The sequence below is a fragment of the Piliocolobus tephrosceles genome, chromosome 12 (assembly GCF_002776525.5).
Source record: "Piliocolobus tephrosceles isolate RC106 chromosome 12, ASM277652v3, whole genome shotgun sequence".
NCBI classification, from domain to species: domain Eukaryota; kingdom Metazoa; phylum Chordata; class Mammalia; order Primates; family Cercopithecidae; genus Piliocolobus; species Piliocolobus tephrosceles.
Window position 1 is genome coordinate 88,491,835 of NC_045445.1, and position 20,840 is coordinate 88,512,674.

General features: G+C 37.2%; 1 protein-coding gene across 7 annotated transcripts in view; it reads left to right on the top strand.

Annotated features, from left to right (window-relative positions):
* The window catches only part of MTMR8 (myotubularin related protein 8), a 121,499-nt gene that overhangs the window by 24,244 nt on the left and 76,415 nt on the right, over window positions 1-20,840 (top strand). For 4 of the 7 annotated variants that reach the window (XM_026451943.1, XM_026451946.1, XM_026451945.1 and 1 more), the window contains exons 2-5: window positions 10,836-10,958; window positions 14,094-14,259; window positions 15,500-15,657; window positions 20,345-20,473. In XM_026451943.1, the coding sequence (XP_026307728.1) occupies window positions 10,836-10,958; window positions 14,094-14,259; window positions 15,500-15,657; window positions 20,345-20,473 (576 nt within the window). The remainder of the gene's footprint in view (window positions 1-10,835; window positions 10,959-14,093; window positions 14,260-15,499; window positions 15,658-20,344; window positions 20,474-20,840) is intronic. The other 3 variants (XM_026451944.1, XM_023198436.2, XM_026451947.1) reach the window with 1 other exon arrangement.

A 20,840-nucleotide genomic window follows, 5' to 3' on the forward strand; every position in this document is an offset into this window, starting at 1 on the left:
AAAAAAAAAAAAAAAAAAGAAGGATAAGTTCTGAACCACTCATTCACCTATGAGTTAAAGAGGCTAACATCATACAACACCGTTTAAATATCTAAGATTATTTCTCATGTTTCTGAAAAGAAAAGATGGCATTTTAGTTTGTTTTGGTCTATTTTTCTAACCTCAGGTGTATTGCATTGAGTTCATCACGTACTCCTCAATTCTTGGTACTTATCATCATTAGTCCATGAAAAGCTACCACTCGTTTTTATTTAATTAGCCCGTTTTTTCCCCCATTCCACTCCCCCATCACAGGCAAGCATTCTAATATGATTAATGTGATTTATATTAGAATGTGTCTTTCAAAACATGATAGTTGTTTTATACGCATGAATTTTTAGTTTATATAGTGATGCCTTCTTTATGTCATTCTCTTTCTTACTTTTTTCACTATCTTACTTATTTTGCTGTATGTATCGCTAACCCATTGCTTCTAATAGCTGCATAATATCCCACCACATTTGACCTTCTGAATTGGCATTGCAATAAAGAAATACCTGAGACTGGATAATTTTTTTTTAAATTATACTTTAAGTTCTAGGGTACATGTGGACAATGTGCAGGTTTGTTACATAGGTATACATGTGCCATGTTGGTTTGCTACACCCATCAACTCGTCATTTACATTAGGTATTTCTCCTAATGCTATCCTTTCCCCTGCCCCCTACCCCATGACAGGCCCCCATGTGTGATGCTCCCTGCCCTGTGTCCAAGTGTTCACATTGTTCAATTCCCACCTGTGAGTGAGTACATGCAGTGTTTGGTTTTCTGTCCTTGTGATAGTTTGCTCAGAATGATAGTTTTCAGCTTCATCCATTGTCCCTTCGAAGGACATGGACTGTTCCTTTTTTTATGGCTGCACAGTATTCCATGGTATATATGTGCCACATTTTCTTAATCCCATCTATCATTGATGGACATTTGGGTTGGTTCCAAGATTTTGCTATTGTGAATAGTGCCGCAATAAACACACATGTGCATGTGTCTTTATAGTAGCATGATTTATAATCCTTTGGGTATATAGCGAGTAATGGGATTGCTGGGTCAAATGGTATTTCTAGTTCTAGATCCTTGAGGAATCGCCACACTGTTTTCCACAATGGTTGAACTAGTTTACGCTCCCATCAACAGTGTAAAGGCATTCCTATTTCTCCATATCCTCTCCAGCATCTGTGGTTTCATGACTTTTTAGTGATTGCCATTCTAACTGGTGTGAGATGGTATCTCATTGTGGTTTTGATTTGCATTTCTCTGATGACCAGTGATGATGAGCATTTTTTCATGTGTCTGTTGGCTGCATAAATGTCTTCTTTTGAGAAATGTCTGTTCATTTCCTTTGCCCACTTTATGATGGGGTTGCTTGTTTTTTTCTTGTAAATTTCCTTAAGTTCTTTGTAGATTCTGGATATTAGCCCTTTGTCAGATGAGTAGATTGCAAAAATTTTCTCCCATTCTGTAGGTTGCCTGTTCACTCTGATGGTAGTTTCTTTTGCCATGCAGAAGCTCTTTAGTTTAATCAGGTCCCATTTGTCTATTTTGGCTTTTGTTGCCATTGCTTTTGGTGTTTTAGTCATGAAGTCCTTGCCCATGCCAATGTCCTAAGTGGTATTGCCTAGGTTTTCTTCTAGAGTTTGTATGGTTTTAGGTCTAACATTTAAGTCTTTAATCCATCTTGAATTAATTTTTATATAAGGTGTAAGGAAGGGATCCAGTTTCAGCTTTCTACGTATGTTTAGGCATTTTTTCCCATCACCATTTATTAAATAGGGAATTCTTTCCCCATTGCTTGTTTTTGTTAGGTTTGTTAAAGATCAGATGGCTGTAGATGTGTGGTATTTCTAAGGCCTCTGTTCTGTTCCATTGGTCTATCTCTGTTTTGATGTTAGTACCATGCTGTTTTGGTTACTGTAGCCTTGTAGTATTGTTTGAAGTCTGGTAGCCTGATGCCTCCAGCTTTGTTCTTTTTGCCTTGGATTGTCTTGGCAATGCGAGCTCTTTTTTGTTTCGATATGAACTTTAAAGTAGTTTTTTCCAATTCTGTGAAGAAAGTCATTGGTATCTTGATGGGGATGGCATTGAATCTAAAAGTTACTTTGGGCAGTATGGCCATTTTCACTATATTGATTGTTTCTGTCCGTGAGCATGGAATGTTCTTCCATTTGTTTGTATCCTGTTTTATTTCATTGACCAGTGGTTTGTACTTGTCCTTGAAGAGGTCCTTCACATCCCTTGTAAGTTGGATTCCCAGATATTTTATTCTCTTTGTAGCAATTGTGAATGTGAGTTCACTCATGATTTGGCTCTCTGTCTGTTATTGGTGTATAGGAATGCTTGTGATTTTTGCACATTGATTTTGTATCATGAGCCTTTGCTGAAGTTGTTTATCAGCCTAAGGATATTTCTGGGCTGAAACAATGGGGTTTTCTAAATATACAATCATGTTATCTGCAAACAGGGATAATTTGACTTCCTTTTTTCCTAACTGAATACCCTTTATTTCTTTCTGTTGCCTGATTGCCCTGGCCAGAACTTCCTATACTATGTTGAATAGGAGTGGTGAGAGAAGGCATCCCTGTCTTGTGCCAGTTTTCAAATAGAATGCTTCCAGTTTTTGCCCATTAAGTATGATATTGGCTGTCGGTTTGTCATAAATAGCTCTTATTATTTTGAGATACAACCCATCAATACCTAGTTTATTGAGAGTTTTTAGCATGAAGGAGTGTTGAATTTTGTTGAAGGCCTTTTCTGCATCTATTGAGATAATCATGTGGTTTTTGTCACTAGTTCTGTTTATATGATGGATTATGTTTATTGATTTGCCTATGTTGAGCCAGCCTTGCATCCCAGGGATGAAACTGAATTGATCATGATGGATAAGCTTTTTGATGTGCTGCTGGATTCGGTTTTCCAGTATTTTATTGAGGATTTTTGCATTGATGTTCATCAGGGATATTGGTCTAAAATTTTCTTTTTTTGTGTGTGTCTCTGCCAGGCTTTGGTATCAGGATGATGTTGGCCTCATAAAATGAGTTAGGGAGGATTCCCTCTTTTTCTATTGATTGAAATAGTTCCAGAACGAACGGTACCAGCTCCTCTTTGTACCTCTGGTAGAATTCGACTGAATCTATCAGGTCCTCGACTTTTTTTTGGTTGGTAGGCTATTAATTATTGCCTCAATTTCAGAGCCTGTTATTCGTCTATTCAGGGATTCAACTTCTTTCTGGTTTAGTCTTGGGAGGGTGTATGTGTCCAGGAATTTATCCGTTTCTTCTAGATTCTCTAGTTTATTTGCATTGAGGTGTTTATAGTATTCTCTGATGGTGGTTTGTATTTCTGTGGGATCGCTGGTGATATCCCATTTATCATTTTTTATTGCATCTATTCTCTCTTTTCTTCTTTATTATTCTTGCTAGTGGTCTATCAATTTTGTTGATCTTTTCAAAAAACCAGCTCCTGGATTCATTGATTTTTTTTTTTTGAAGGTTTTTTTTTTTTTTTTTTTGTCTATATCTCCTTCAGTTCTGCTCTGATCTTAGTTATTTCTTGCCTTCTGCTAGCTTTTGAACGTGTTTGCTCTTGCTTCTCTAGTTCTTTTAATTGTGATGTTAGGGTGTCGATTTTAGATCCATTCCACTTTCTTTTGTGGGCATTTAGTGCTGTAAATTTCCCTCTAACGCTGCTTTAAATGTGTCCCAGAGATTCTGGTATATTGTGTGTTTGTTCTCATTGGTTTCAAAGAACATCTTTATTTCTGACTTCATTTTGTTATTTACCCAGTAGCCATTCAGGAGCAGGTTGTTCAGATTCCATGTAGTTGTGTGGTTTTGAGTGAGTTTCTTAATCCTGAGTTCTAGTTTGATTGCACTGTGGTCTGCAAGACAGTTTGTTGTGATTTCTGTTCTTTTACATTTGCTGAGGCATGGTTTACTTCCAACTATGTGGTCAATTTTGGAGTAAGTGCGATGTAGTGCTGAGAAGAATGTATATTCTGTTGATTTGCGGTGGAGAGTTCTGTAGATGTCTATTAGGTCCGCTTGGTGCCAAGCTCAGTTCAAGTCCTAATATCCTTGTTAACCTTCTGTCTCGTTGATCTGTCTGATAGTGACAGTGGGGTGTTAAAGTCTACCATTATTATTGTGTGCAAGTCTAAATGTCTTCGTAGGTCTCTAAGTACTTGGTTTATGAATCTGGGTGTTCCTGTATTGGGTGCATGTATATTTAGGATAGTTAGCTCTTCTTGTTGAATTGATCCTTTGACCATTATATAATGGCCTTCTTTGTCTCTTTTGATCTTTGTTGATTCTGTTTTATCAGAGACTAGGATTTCAACTCCTGCTTTTTTTTTCTTTTTTTTTTTTTTTTGCTTTGCATTTGCTTGGTAGATCTTCCTCCATTCTTTATTTTGAGCCTATGAGTGTCTCTGCATGTGAGATGGGTCTCCTGAATACAGTACACCGATGGGTCTTGACTCTTTATCCAATTTGCCAGTCTGTGTCTTTTAATTGGGGTATTTAGCCCATTTACATTTAAGGTTAATATTGTTATGTGTGAATTTGATCCTGTCATTATGATGTTAGCTGGTTATTTTGCTCATTAGTTGATTCAGTTTCTTCCTAGCATCGATGGTCTTTACAATTTGGCATGTTTTTGCAGTGGCTGGTACTGGTTGTTCCTTTCCATGTTTAGTGCTTGCTTCGGGAGCCCTTGTAAGGCATGCCTGGTGGTAACAAAATCTCTCAGCATTTGCTTCTCTGTAAAGGATTTTATTTCTCCTTCACTTATGAAGCTTAGTTTGGCTGGACATGAAATTCTGGGTTGAAAATTCTTTTCTTCAAGAATGTTGAATATTGCCCCCCACTCTCTTCTGGCTTGTAGAGTTTCTGCTGAGAGATCCGCTGTTAGTCTGATGCGCTTCCCTTTGTGGGTAACCCGACCTTTCTCTCTGCCTGCCCTTAACATTTTTTCCTTCATTTAGACCTTGGTGGATTTGACAATTATGTGTCTTAATGATGTTCTTCTCGAGTAGTATCTTTTTGTGTTCTCTGTATTTCCTGAATTTGAATGTTGGCCTCACTTGCTAGGTTGGAGAAGTTCTCTTGGATAATATCCTGAAGAGTGTTTTCCAACTTGGTTCCATTCTCCTTGTGACTTTCAGGCTCACCAATCAAATGTAGATATGATCTTTTCACATAATCCCTTATTTCTTGGAGGCTTTGTTCTTTCTTTTTACTCTTTTTTCTCTAAACTTCTCCTCTCACTTTATTTCATTAATTTGGTTGTCAGTCACTGATACCCTTTCTTCCACTTGATCAAATCGGCTATTGAAGCTTGTGCATGTGTCACGTAGTTTTCGTGCCATGGTTTTCAGCTCCGTCAGGTCATTTAAGGTCTTCTCTACACTGTTTAATCTAGTTAGCCATTCATCTAATCATTTTTCAAGGTTTTTAGCTGTCTTGTGATGAGTTTCAACATCCTTCTTTAGCTCGGAAAAGTTTCTTATTACTGACCTTCTGAAGTCTACTTCTGTCAGCTTGTGAAAGGCATTCTTCGTCTAGCTTTGTTCCATTGCTGGCGAGGAACTGCGATCCTTTGGAGGAGAAGAGATGCTCTGGTTTTTAGAATTTTCAGCTTTTCTGCTCTGGTTTCTCCTCATCTTTGTGGTTTTATCTACCTTTGGTCTTTGATGCTAGTTACCTACAGATGGGATTTTGGTGTGCACATCCTTTTTGTTGATGATGATGCTAATGCTATTCCTTTCTGTTTGTTAGTTTTCCTTTTAATAGTCAGGTCCCTCAGCTGGAGGTCTGTTGGAGTTTGCTGGAGGTCCACTCCAGACCCTGTTTGCCTGCATATCACCAGTGGAGTCTGCAGAACAGCAAATATTGCAGAACAGCAAATATTGCTGGCTGATCCTTCTTCTGTAAGCTTCTTCCCAGAGGGTCACCCACCTGTATGAGGTGTCATTCGGCTCCTACTGGGAGGTGTCTACCACTTAGGCTAAACAGGGTTCAGGAACCCACTTGAGGATGCAGTCTGTCCTTTCTTGGAGCTCAAACACCATGCTTAGAGAACCATTGTTCTCTTCAGAGCTGTCAGACAGGGATGTTTAAGTCTGCTGACGTTTCTGCTGCCTTTTGTTCAGCTTTGCTCTACCCCCAGAGTTGGGCTCTAGAGAGGCAGCAGGCCTTGCAGAGTTGCAGTGGGCTCCACCCTGTTTGGGCTTCCTGGCAGCTTTGTTTACCTACTCGAGCCTCAGCAATGGCGGACACCCCTCCCACTGCCAGGCTGCTGCCTTGCAGGTTGATCTCAGACTGCTGCGCTAGCAGTGAGCAAGGCTCTGTGGGCATGGGACCCACTGAGCTAGGCACGGGGTGTAATCTCCTAGTGTGCCGTTTGCTTTTACTGTTGGAAAAGTGCAGTATTTGGGCAGGAGTGTCCCGATTTTCCAGGCTTCCCTTAGCTAGGAAATGGAAATCTCCCACCCCTTGCACTTCCTGGGTTAGGCGATGCCCCACCCTGCTTTGACTTGCCCTCCATGGGCTGCACTTACTGTCCAACCAGTCCCAATTAGATGAACCAGGTACCTCAGTTGGAAATGCAGAAATCACTGTCTTCTGCGTCAGTCACGCTGGGAGCTGTAGACTGTAGCTGTTCCTAATCAGCCATCTTAGAATGGAAGAGACTGGGTAATTTTTAAAGAAAAGAGGTTTAATTGACTCACAGTTCTGCAGTCTGTACAGAAACCATAACACAGGCATCCGCCTCTGGGTAGGCCTCAGACAGCTTACAATCATGGCATAAATTGTAGGTGAGGAGCAGGCATCTCACATGTTTGGAGCAGGACCAAAAGAGTGAGAGGTGCCACACACCTTTAAACAACCAGATCTCACAAGAATTCACTGATTATCATGAGGACAGCACCAAAGGATGGGGCTAAACCATTCATGAGGAATTCACCCCCGTGATCCATTCACTTCCCACCAGGCCCCACCGCCAACATTGGGTATTATATTTCAACATGAGATTTGAGTGGGGACAAGTATCCAGAGTATGTTACCTGACTATTCTCAAAGTGATGGACATATTCATCCTTACATGTCCTCTTGTAGACCTACATGAACATTTCTTTGAGCCCATTTTCAGGAATAGAATTGCTGAGTCGTAGGAAACACGTATATATATTTTTTTGATTAAGTAGTGCCAGATTGCCCTTCTGAATGGCCCCACCTGTCTGTAACCCCCTGGTTATAGTGGATGAGGATTCCTATATGCCTTCAACCCTACCAACACTTGGCATTTCCTTGCTTTCTAGTTTTTGCAAATCTTGTAGTCTTAAAGCAATATGTTATTTTAATTTAACTTTATTTTATTCCCAATGTTTTGAGCTTCTCTTCATGGTTGTATGCTTCTGGGATTGCCTCTTATGCAACTTGCCTGTTCTTATGCTTCATATATTTTTCTTTTGGGGCCTCTTTTTCTTATTGAGTTACAAAAGTCCCTTGTATATTCTAGATAATAGTTCCTTGTTAGTTTTAGGAGTTGCACCTATTTTCTCCCATTCTGTTATTAATTTTTAAAAAGTCTTTCCCTGTTTATAGATCCAAAGTACTCTGCATTTTCCAATAACTTTACAGTTTTATTTAAAAGTTACATATAGATGCATCTAGAATCTAGTTTTGTATATGGTGTTAGGTAGGGATATGGCTTTATCTTACTGCGTGTACTAATACTGTTTCCACAACACATCTAGTAAATACTCTTTTGTCTGTCAATTTGTAGTGCCATGTTTATGCTCTATTATACTCCCATTTTTTACATCAGTCTGATTTTGAGCTCTGGTCCTTTTCCATTGGTTTATTTTTCTGTTTTTGCAACAGTACTAGTTTTTGTTGTTGTTGGTGGTGGTTTTTTTTCCCCACAACTTTGAGTATGTTTTAATACCTAGTAGAGCAAATCTTACCCTCTTTACTTTGTTTTAAGTTTGATTTAGCAATTTGTGGGGTTTTGTTCTTCTATATAAATTTAGAATAAGTTTATTAGAAAATCCACTTTGAAATATGATTGAAATTGTATTGAATTTATAGATTAATTTGAGGGATAATTGCCATCTTTATTATATTAAGTTGTCCTATCCAAGAGCATGGACATTATTTCTTTAGATTGTATTCTATATCCTTCATTAGACTTTTAAAGTTTTCTCTGTAAAGGTCTTGTATATGCTTGGTTAATTGAGCTAATTTCTAGATTCTATATAATTTTTGCTGCCATCGTGAATGGTATTTTTATGTTTTCTAAGTGGTCATTGCTGGTGTAGGAAAATGTTACTGACTTTTGTAGGTTGATATTATATTTGGTATCCTTGCTGAACTCTTTTATATTAGCTCTGAGAGTTTGGTTGATTCTTTTCTTTCATTTTTTTTTTCTAGTTGAATGATTACCTTCTCTGTAAGTGGTGCCAAATATAGAACTTCCCTTCTGATCCTTGCATTTCTTAATTCCACGCCCCCTTTCCTCATAGTATTTAGCCACGATATTTAAAACAGTAGCACTGATAGAGTCAAGTTTGTCGTGTTCATGATTTTAAATTAATGCAGTTAGTTTCTTCATTATTCATAACATTCTTTGTAGGTTTTTTGTATATAATTTTTACCAAGTTAAGAATGTTTACTTTCATTCCTTGTTCACTAAGGATTATCATTATAAATAGAATTAAGCTATATTAAATGCTGCTTTTTCTGTATCAATTGAGATAAAGCATATAATTTTTCTTTTTAGTCTTGCTGATATATTACATTGACATTTTCTGATGTTGAACTCCCCATGCTTTCTTGTAATAAACTGCACTTGATCAAAATGTATTTTTTAAAATATACTGTTGGATTCATTAACATTATTTAGCATTTTTTGTGTCTACGTTTCATAAATGAAATAGCCCTAAACTTTCTTACTTTATAATTGTCTTTATTTGATTTTAGAATCAAGATTAAATTGCCCTCATAAAATGGACTGAGTAACTTTATTTTTTTTCCAGTGACCGGAGTCAATTGGATAAGGTAGTAATTAATTATATTTTGGAAGTTTGGTAGAATAAACCTGTAACATCATCTGGACCTGAGGGTTTTGTTAGGGAAAATCTTTGACTACCATTGCCATTTTATTTTTTTCTTGATATTTAAAAATATTTCTTGTAAGTTTTCCAATTTATTAGCATATTGTTTTTCATAATATTCATAGTTTTGGCTTTTTATGTTTTCCCTTTTTCATTCTGTATTTTATTTGCATCTTTTCTCTTTTTTAGCAAAGATCTATCCTATTAACCTTTTGACATAATTAAATTCTGGTTTGTTAATCTTTTCTGTTCAGGCTGTGTGTGTGTATCTGTGGAGGAGGATTCTCTGGTTTTAAATTTCTGTCCTTTACCATCTTATTTCTCTGTAATTTTGCTATTTCCATTACATTGACTGTTTAACTAGTGTGTCGTTAACCTTTCTCATTTCATGATAAACTTACTGCTATACATTTACTACTTAGTTCTTGTTTAACTCTGTCCTACAAATTTTTATTTGTGTTTTTATTATCACTCACTTCTAAATCTTTTTTAGTTTCCTTTCCTTTTTCTTTTTAACTCAAGGTTAATTTAGTAATAAGCTATTGTGTTTTCAAACATTTGTTAAATTTTGGCTATTGTTTTGTTATTAATTTCCAGTGCTATTGCATTGTGGTTGGAGAGCCTAAACTGTATGATATTCAACGTTTGGAATTTATTGATGTTTCATTTATGGCTGTAATCATAGTCTCTTTTTGGAATTTTTTTTTTGTTGTCTTGAATGTTTGATTTGTTGGATATAGAGTCTTACTCTGTATATAATAGCTTGAGGTTTTTAGTTGTAATGTGTAAGTGTTCTGTATCTTCATTTGATTTTTTTTTTTTTTTTGGTCTGCTCGACCTATCAGTTCCTAAGAAGAGTATTAAAGTATCCATATGCACTTGTTCCTTTTCTCTTTGCAGTTCTGCTAGTTGCTTGATATATTTTGAGACTGTATTATACAATATGTTTATATTTATGATGGCTGTATCATCTTGTCCTATTGATTTTTGTCATGTAAATTCTATTTAGTCAGATATTGAGACTGCTACCTCAGCTTTATTTTAGTTTATATTTGTCTGGCATATCTTATTATTTTCAGTTTGTCTGTGACTCTAAAGTATATCTCTTCTAGTATGAATATTGTTGAATCTTTTGTTTTAGTTTGTGTCTTTCTTTTAATTGGTAAGTTTAATTCATGTACATTTATTGCAATTACTTTTATATTGGGATTTAATTCTGGCATTTCTTTTTATGTGTTTTATTTATGGTACTCCTTTTGTTTTGTTTTGTTTTTCTCCTTTTCTGTTTTATTCTATTCTTGCCCTGTATTGTAAGATCTATCTTCATGTTATTTACCCTTACTGATTTTTTTACACATACAATAGCTGTACCTTCTTCCAACAAGATAAGTACCTCAGCAAGCTCTCAGGTTCTATATAGTTTCCAGTTATACATACTTCATCTTGTAAACTTTGTCTAGAATTTTTATCTTTTCTAGAATACAGGTTTTCCTCTCACTTTCATAGTTTTTCCAGGGCTGGTTTCAGAAAAGGTAATATGGATCATACTAGTTTGCCACCTTGGCAGGAACTGGAAAAACTCAAGTTTTGTAGCAAATTAACAGCATTTATCTTGCTTTGAATGGCCCCACTTCAATCACAGGTGGTGAGTTGGTAACTTAATCAGTATTTTTTATTCCAATAACAGGTAGAAAATGTGAAATTGGTGGATCGTTATGTGAGTAAGAAACCAGCTAATGGGATTCTTTATCTTACTGCAACCCACCTGATCTATGTGGAGGCTTCTGGTGCAGCCCGGAAAGAAACATGGGTATGTTCATGAGAAGAAGTATCAAAGGGTCTTAAAGAGTTGTGCATACATGCTGTCTATATGGTAGTTTCTTGAAATTTCAAGTATAATTTTTAAATTGCTGTAAAACCTTTTCTTCAAAGGACCTATTCTAATAATCTTTTTGTGGTCTGAATTGTATTACTCCTCTTTTTTCAAGTTATTGACTCTAGTCATCGTAGTCATTTTATTCTACATTGGAATATTCCTGGGGATTAGCTAAATTATTTTTAGGTAGAATAGTTTCTACTATTTTCCTGAACTATGTTTGTAAGCATCTTGAAGTAATTTAAAGCCTGCTATCCATAAAATGTAGTTCAAGAACCAGCAGTATCTGTAGCTTATGGGAACTTGATAAAAATGCAGAATCTTAAGCATAAGATTTTGATTTTATAAAAAGGGCTCAGGTTATGCTGATGCTAAGGCCTTATTGACTTTACCTTGGGCAGCACTAATTTAGACCATCTCTCTGTCCTAAGACAGGATTTTACCTAGGTATATATATATGTGTGTGTGTGTGCGCATGCACAGGCATGTGTGTGTGTTTATGTTTACACCTGTAAGTAATGTTTTCTAATTACTTCAGCACCCCAACATTACTTTATGCCTTACCCATCCTAAAGGTCATAATTTAATCTTAATCATTAGATTTATGCTTAGACCTCTTCATTTATAAGAATTACAACATGCTTCTTTTATACAGCATAGCTTAGTGATTAAAGCTTTAGAGCCAGTCTGCTCAGGTTAAAATCCCAGCTTCAACATTTACTACTTTTGTAACCTTGGGCGAGTTGTTTAACTTTTCTGTGTCTTGCTTCTTTCATCTGTAAAATAGAGATAAAATAATACCTTGAATAGTTTTAAAAAGTCAAGATACAAGAATTATAAAGTGAATGTTTATAAGTGCTTATAACAATGCCTGGAACATGATAAATATTATCATAAAAGTATAAAATAAATTGAATTGAGTATGCATATGAAAAAAGTATCTTAATACTTCCTTTTAAAACTGAACTTTCCCCATATATATCTTGTTCTTTGTGCTGTGATGATAAGAATGTCAAAAGAGGAATGAGAGCTGGGCTAGACTTAAGCTCTGATGCTAACTGGCTACGTAACCTTAGGCAAGTGATTCTTACTCTCCGGGCTTGTTTCTTCATCTGTAAAAATGAGGTGGTTAGATTATATAATTAGTGGTAAAGCAACAAGAAGCAGACTGCAGTGTTAGAAAATTTCTCTCTCCTTACGGATACAAGATTACCAAGTTTGTTAGAACAATAATGCAGTTCTAACAGTTCAGGAACCAGTTCTTTAGTACTGTGCCATGAGCCTATCTCCTATCTACCTGCATTTATAGACAGTACAGATGTCTCCAGATTTGTTCCTTTTGGGTGTTATTTCAAATCCAGTGGACTGTATCTGGAAGGGAGGACTTACGCTATTTCTGATGTCAAAGGAGGCTTATTTACCCAATTAGGGAAATTCTTCCCAGCCTTAGTCTGCCTACCTTCCCCCAACCCTTCCCAGTTTCACCACAATTGTTTGCCTGGGCCCTGATCTCAATTATCAGTATTGTACTACCAAAACACACATCTCTGATGTTGACTGGAAGATCTTTGATTTTCTTGTGGTTGAATATATTAATTCATATTACATTTTGTAATACCTCCAGAACTGCCATGGCAGGACTTGAGTATGACAAAACAGTTAAGATAAAAATTAATCATACCTGTGATCCCAGCAGTTTGGGAGGCTAAGGAAGAAGGATCGCTTGAGGCCAGGAGATTGAGATCAGCTTGGGCAACAAAGCAATACCTAGTCTCTACAAAAGTTAAAAAATTAGCCAGGCATGGTAGCACACAACTGTATTCCTAACTTACTTAGGAGGATGAGGCAAGATGATTTCTTTGAGCCCAGGAGGTTGAGGCTGCGGTGAGTCGTGATTAAGCCACTGCACTCTAGCCTAGGCAACAGAGCAGGATCCTGCCTTAAAAAAATAGAAAATTTATCCTAGGAATATCTGAATCATTCCCACACTTGCTCCATTCTTAGATGGTGGATATGATTGAAAGAGTTCATTGAAGAGATGACTTTTCCTAATAAATTAGGGACTGGGGCATTGAGGTGGTGGGAGAGCAGAAAAGGCACTATTGATTCCAAGACCATTCCAGGCACAGGACAGGGAGTCTAGAGAATGGAAAGAGCACATCCAGGCTCCATAGTTGCAGAAACATCAGATAGGGATAGGAGGAGAACATCAAAGATCAAAATGCAAAACCATGATTCTATGGCTTTTTGAATCAATTAAGAGAGAATTAATATTATTTGGACACATTTTGTTTCATCAGTTCCCTTTCCATGCATTTCTTTTTTTGCTGGCATCAGCATGAACAGAAGTAATCATCCTACATTCTTTGCTTTACTGTCACTAGAGTTTAAAATGTAGAGGAATAGTTCCTCCCTAACATTTCTAGTTAAATCCTTATTCCAGAACTAGAGTTTTTAGAATTCCCAGAGAAGAATCCTGGCCTTATATGGACTGCTATGGTTCAAATTCTGTTTGTGCCACTTCTTGGCTATATGATATCTGATGAGGAATTCACTTCTCAGAGCTTTGTTTTTTTTCATTCCTGAAATAGGATGATTACACGTCAAATGGCTCTTCTTAAATAGCTAATGGTCATGGACTACTTTGTTTATAATAAAGCACAATACCAGCTATTAATAACTATCTTAATTAGTAATTTGATATAAGAAAAGAAATTCTTATTTTCCTCTGTAACAATTATTCTGTGATTGTGAACTCTATCACAGCATGCTAAAAATCATCTATTCTGAGCTGATCCACCAAAATTGTCCCACAAACTTGGTAATCTTGTATCCGTAAGGAGAGAGAAATTTTCTAACACTGCAGTCTGCTTCTTGTTGCTTTACCACTATTATGCTTTAGTTCTATTTGAGAGAACCCCAGTTATGTCTTACAAAGAATGGTTGTAGGCTATAGATGTAGCCTACATATCTGGTCATGCTGTTACCGTTACGGAGAGTCAGGAATACTGATAGTGATAGAGATATTGCACATCTGTATGTATACACTGCTTCTTTTATGTTTTTCAGATTGCACTCCATCACATTGCCACTGTGGAGAAGTTACCCATCACTAGCCTGGGCTGTCCCCTGACCCTCCGCTGCAAGAATTTCCGGGTGGCCCACTTTGTTTTAGACTCTGACCTTGTGTGCCATGAGGTTTATATTTCACTACTCAAGCTTTCTCAGCCAGGTGGTTGTGATAGTATTTTTATCTAAAACCATTTTAATATTTTTCCAAAATGGCATAATGGAAAGATCAGGGCTATGGAGTCAGAGGAGGGTTTGGATCTGGACTCTACCACTTATTAGCTCCATTATATTTGGGCAAGTTATATAACCTCTGAACTCATTTTCTTTACCTATAAAAGTAAGGAGAGTAAAAGCTCTCCAATGGGGGTTGTTTTGAGCCTTGAATATCTTCATATATTAGTATATAGTAGATGTTTAGTAGACATTTTCTTCTCTCTCCCTCCCTCCTTTTAAGTATCAACTTGTGAATGTTTCCTCAGTTCAGGAAGGAAGACTGCTGTGGAACAAAATTTGTTTCCTGTTGTCCTGCAGACTTTTTGTTTGGCCCACGATGTCCACCCCTACTTTTAATTCCATCTAGAAGACTAAGGCAGTTCATCAAAGTCCTCATTAATGTAGGACTTAATGCTTCCTCCATCTTCACCCTTTCGTTCCCCATCCCCCATCCCAGGCAATTAACCGTCAGCTTCCTCTGATTTTAGTCTTTGATTTTAATCATGCTCTTACATTTTCTCCCCCATTTTTCCCCTCTCCCCAAAATAATTCCTCAATATTTGCTGATTTTTATTGATAAAGTTACCTGCTGGATGACCCAGCATTTTACAAGTCTCTAATAGGCTCCATTCATCTCTGGAGAAGTTGTTGCCACATAAATTGGTCAAATGAGTTATTTGATTGGATACTGTATCTTGTGAAGGGAGGAAGCAGGACTGACAGAGAAAAGAGAGGAAGTGGCCATTTATAAGTCAGAAGTTGCTGTTGGCCTGACAAGTAGAATGCAAAAACATTGTTGAAGATGTGCAACATGTTACAATAAGCAGTACTGTTAGGGCATGGGAGCCCAGTTAAAAACTTTTGGTAAGGACTCTTTTCCTAACATGTGAAACCCTGAAGCCTCAGTTCAATCAATTATCCAGCATTCTTTTTTTATAGGAAGCCAGGCAGAAAGATCCCACTTTGTATTGATACCACAAAAAATTGAAACATTTTTTAAAAGAACCCAAACAGTATTCCAGTTTTTATTCCTTACATAAAGGCAAACTTGCACACACTACAGTCTTTTTCTGGGACTGTTTGACAAACATTCCCTTTGGGAAAAGGAAATCTAGCATTTATTTGCGTTGTTTGATGATTTTTAGGTTTCATTCATCATTTTGTTTTCCATGCCTATCTCTCTTCTCCAGCATTACCTGAAGATCTTTATGCTTTTTCTTATAATCCCAAATCCTCAAAAGAGATGAGGGAAAGTGGATGGAAACTGATTGAAGCAATATCAGACTTTGGGCGTATGGGAATACCCAACAGATACTGGACCATAACAGATGCCAACAGAAACTATGAGGTAATTTTGTCCTTGTTGTTTGCCTTTTGGTGCATTCAATTAAAATGGCAGAATATCAGGAAACAAGATTTTGAAAAAAGAGAGAAATGATTCATAATCCTTCTCTCCTTTCCATTCAACATTCAGCCATTCAACAAACATTTATTGAGTACCTACTGTGCAATAGGGACTGAGTAAGAGATCTCATGGCTTAAAGCATAGGGTGCTATGTGAGCATAGGTGCAGGGCATGAAAATCAGCCTAGGAAGCCAGAAACAGCCTTATGCTTTGCGGAGTAGCCTTGTGAAGGCTAATTTACTTTTAACGTTTTTAATTTTTAATTATTATGGATATATAATAGTTGTACATATTTATAGGGTACATGTGATATTTTTATACAGGCATACAATATGTAATGATCAGATCAGGGTAACTGGGGTATCCATCACCACAAGCATTTATCATTTATTTGTGTTGGGAACATTCCAATTCCATTTTCATTTTTTTTATTATTGTTATCTGTAGTTGTCCTGTTTTGCTGCTGAATACTAGATCTTATTCCTTCTATCTAACTGTATTTTTGTACCCATTGAGGATCCTCTTTTTATCCCCCCACTCCACTACCCTTACCAACCTTTGGTAACCATCATCTATCCATGAGTTCATTTTTATTTCTTTGCTCGTACAACATGTGAGTGAGGTTATGCAATATTTGTCTTTCTATGCTTTGTTAATTTCACTTAATATAATGTCCCCCAGTTCCATCCATGTTGTTGCAAATGACAGGATTACATTTTTTTTGTGGCTGAGTAATATTCCATTGTGCATATATACCACAGTTTTCTTTTCTTTCTTTTTGAGACAAGGCCTCACTCTGTTGCCCAGGGTAGAGTGTAGTGGCATGATCATAGCTCACTGTAGCCTCAATCTCTTGGACTCAAGCGGTCCTCCCAACTCACCCTCCCATGTAGCCAGGACTATAAGCACCCACCCCCATGCCTGGCGAATTTGTTTCATTTTTTGTAGAGATGGAGGTTTTGAACTTTTGGGCTCAAGCGATCCTCCCTCCTTGACCTCTCAAAGTGCTGAGATTATAGGTGTGAACCACCGCGCCTGGCCAGTAGTGGCTATATGATTTACATTCCTACCAGTTGTGTATGAAGATTTCATTTTCTCCATATCCTCACCAGTATCCATTATTGCCTTTTTGATAAAAGCCATTTTAACAGGTGAAATGATATCTTATTGTAGTTTTGTTTTTCATCTTTATGATGATTATTGATGTTGAATGTTTTTTTCATATACTTGTTGGTCATTTGTATGTCCTTTTTTGAGAAATGTCTATTCAGATACTTTCTCCATATTTAATTGGATTATTTGTTTTCATTCTTTTGAGTTGCTTGGGCTCCTTATATTTTCTGGTTATTAATCCCTTGTCAGATGGGTAATCTGCAAATATTTTCTCCTATTCTGTGGGTTATCTTTTCACTTTGTTGGTTGTTTCCTTTGCCATGGAGATTTTTAGCTCAGTGTTATCCCACTTGTCCATTTTTGCTTTGGTTGGTTGCATATGCTTTTGAGGTCTTACTCGAGAAGTCTTTGCCCAGACCAATATCCTGAAGTGTTTCTCTGCGTATAGACGTCCAGTTTTCCCAGAACCATTTATTGAAGAGACTCCTTTCCCCCAAATATGTGTTCTTGGTGCCTTTGTTGAAAATGAGTGAACTGTAAATGTGTGGATTATTTCTGAGTTTCTCTCCTAATTTATACAGGGGGAGAAGGCAGGAGGTCAGGAAGTGAAACCATATCATAAAGGGCTTCATGGCCAAATTAAGGAATTTGAACTTTTTCATGAAGACAGTTGTGAGTCACAAGAGTATTTACACTTGAAAGGAACATATGTATATTTGTATGTTAGAGAGATAACTGTTATTAGTGTGGAGAATTTGTTTGCTGGAGCTAAGAATGCAGGAGAATGATATGTAAAGTTATGAGAACCTGAACTAAGGCAATGGCTGCAGATGGAGAGAAGGAGATGGTGTTGAAAGATATTTAGGTGGTAGAATTGAAAGCAACTGGTGACAGATCAAATGTGAGTAGAAAAGTGGAGGAATTTAATATGCATCCCAGCTTTTCTGGTTTCTGGCTTTGATGACCAATGAGTAGTGGTGATGTTAACAAAGATAAGGACCACAAGAAGAGGGACAGATGGTATCTTCAATTTTACACTTGATTTCAAGGTGATTAAACAGATATCAAGTATTTGATTTCAAACATTTGGGTCTGGATCTCAAGAAAGAGCTCTGGGCCAAATATGGACATCTGGGAATGTGTTGGAGGTCCCAAAGACCGTTCCTCAGGTTTTGTGATTTACTAGGAAAATTCATAGGACTCGGCGTATAGTCATACTTATGACTGTGATTTATTACAGTGAAAGGATACAAAGCAAAAATCGGCAAAAGGAAAAGGTTCAGGGGAGAAAGTCAACAAAACTGGAACAAGCTTCCAGAGTCCTCTCTCAGCAGAGTAACATAGGACACACTGAATTCCTCCAGCAGAAATTGTGACAACACTTATGAAATGTTATCTACCAGGATGCTTATTAGAGGCAAAGGGCTCAGGGCTTCTATTGGGACCTGCCCACATAGGCACGTTCTGCCTAGTGTATGCCAGAAGTCCAGATGTCCAGAAGGAAAGCAGGTGTTCAGGATAAGCCACATTGTACAAACAGTTTTAAACACAATGCAAGTAGGCCTTTCTAAGGGTAGTCTGATGGTTAATATTGTCAATTTGATTGGATTGAAGTATGCAAAGTATTGTTTCTGGGTGTGTCTGTTAGGGTGTTACTAGAGGGGAGATTAACCTTTGAGTCAGTGGACTGGGCGAGGCAGACCCACCCTTAATCTGGGTGGGCACCATTCCCTCAGCTGCCAGTGCAGCTAGAAAAAGCAGGCAGAAGAAGGTGGAATGAGCAGACTTGCTGAATCTTCCGGTCTTCATCTTTCTCCCATGCTAAATTCCTCCTGCCCTTGAACGTCAGACTTCAAATACTTTGGCTTTTGGATTCTTGGACTTACACTAGTGGTTTGCCAGGGCCTCTCGGGCCTTCTGCCACAGACTGAAGGCTGCTCTGTTGGCTTCCCTACTTTAGAGGTTTTGGGACTCGGACTGATCCACTACTGGTTTTCTTGCTCCTCAACTTTCTGACAGCCTACCGTGGGACTTTACCTTTTGATCATGTGAGTCAATTCTCCGTAATAAACTCCCTTTCATATATACATATATCCTATTAGTTCTTTCCCTCTAGAGAACCCTGACTAATACAGGTAACAATCAGGCCTGCTAGGATAATTTTTCTGCAGAGAGAGTCATTGATGTTTTAAGTGATATCCCTGAATTGTTCATCTTTAACAGCGTTTTTACTATCATAGTAAGACTGTAATTGCAATGACTTTCTGGTAACATAGCTTTGAATGTCTACTAGGTATGGGGATTGATGAGCTGTGACTTCGCAGGGTCATCTGTGAGGTGACTTGTTAGGGTCATGCTTGAGAGGAATGAGTAGAGATTGGAAGTAAAATCTGTCCACCTCAAATGTGTGTCTGAGTCTTCCAAAGAAGGTCTGAAATATTCTTGTTGGTCTTTTTGATGTGTATAACCTAAGCTGAACAGCAGCTCCATTTATTTTTCTTTGTATGACCGTCTTCTCCAAAGTTTAAGTCCGGGTAAGGGAGTGGGTAGAAAACATTTTTAAATGGTCTGCATTCTGGGGACATTGACTTTAATGAGTTACATAGAGCATTCTTGATCTTATCTACCGTTAACTTTTTTTATTTTTGCCAGTTCAGTTTATATTTGTTTCATGTATTGTTAAATGTTTAGGGGTGTTCTTTACTTAGGGGAGTGATTAGAATTAATTTTGCAATGTCAGGTCTGTGGTGTTATAATATTTTGTCACTGTCTCTTTGGTAATATGTATGTTGGTAACCACTAAAAGCTGATCAACTTGAGAAAATATATCAGTCTTTTCATAGAGTAGGTCACACCTAAAATGTCAACACCTCCAACCCCCAGACTAGTGGTTTAAAGGCCATTCAGATATGAATACTAGGAACCTAGTATGCAGTTTATATATATAACTTTTTCACTTGCTAGCAACAGGCTGGAATTAGCAATCACTCAAGCATTAGCTAGCTGGTATTTAATCATCTATTCCTCAGAAATAGAAATGAAAATATCCTTGGTATAAAAGCTTTTCGAAGTATGCTGTTATTTTCTGGAAAGGAAGGGATTGAGACATATAAAAACAAAATGTACTTTTAGAATTAGAATAACAAAAATCATAGAAACACATATAAAACCCCATCTTGAAATTCCTGCGTATGCCTATCAGAGCAAAAACAATAACTGTAAACAAGTAAATTAATATGAACAGATGTAAATATGAAGCAGACAGGTGAAGGAGGAGAAAATATGATGTACTCTTTCATAAACTGCATACTAGGTTCCTAGTATTCATATCTGGACGGCCTTTAAAACACTAGTCTGGGGGTAGAGCTGTTGACATTTTAGGTATGACTTACTCTGTGAAAAGACTGACATATTTTCTGAAGTTTATCAGCTTTTAGTGGTTACCAAAATACGTATTTCCAAAGAGAGAGTTATATATAAATATATATTTATATATATTGTGCTTATTTTCTTTTAGATATGCAGCACCTACCCTCCTGAAATAGTGGTTCCTAAATCTGTTACCTTGGGAACGGTGGTTGGAAGTTCGAAGTTCAGAAGTAAAGAACGTGTCCCTGTGCTCTCCTACCTCTACAAAGAGAACAATGTGAGTTAAGGAAATTTCTCTAATGAGAATTATACTTGGCTCTGGAAGACCTGTTTTAAGTTTCATGCTGCCACTTAGTAGCTGTGTGACCTCAAGCAAGTTCCTTAACTTCTCTGGATTTTCATACTTCTGAAGTTTTTTGAGAGGATCTCAGGAGGGAATAATATATGTGTACCTTGTAAATTGTAAATTGTAAAATGTTATGCAGATGTTAAGTGGCATTTTAGTGTGTTTGTTTGTTTTTCTTTTTTTCCTCTTCTATGGGATCCAGCTTGGTAGAAAGTTGTGAAATGACAGGAAATTAGTTGTATACAGGATTTTTTGAGACTGTGGCCTCCCGGTAGAATACAGATATCCTTGATACTTT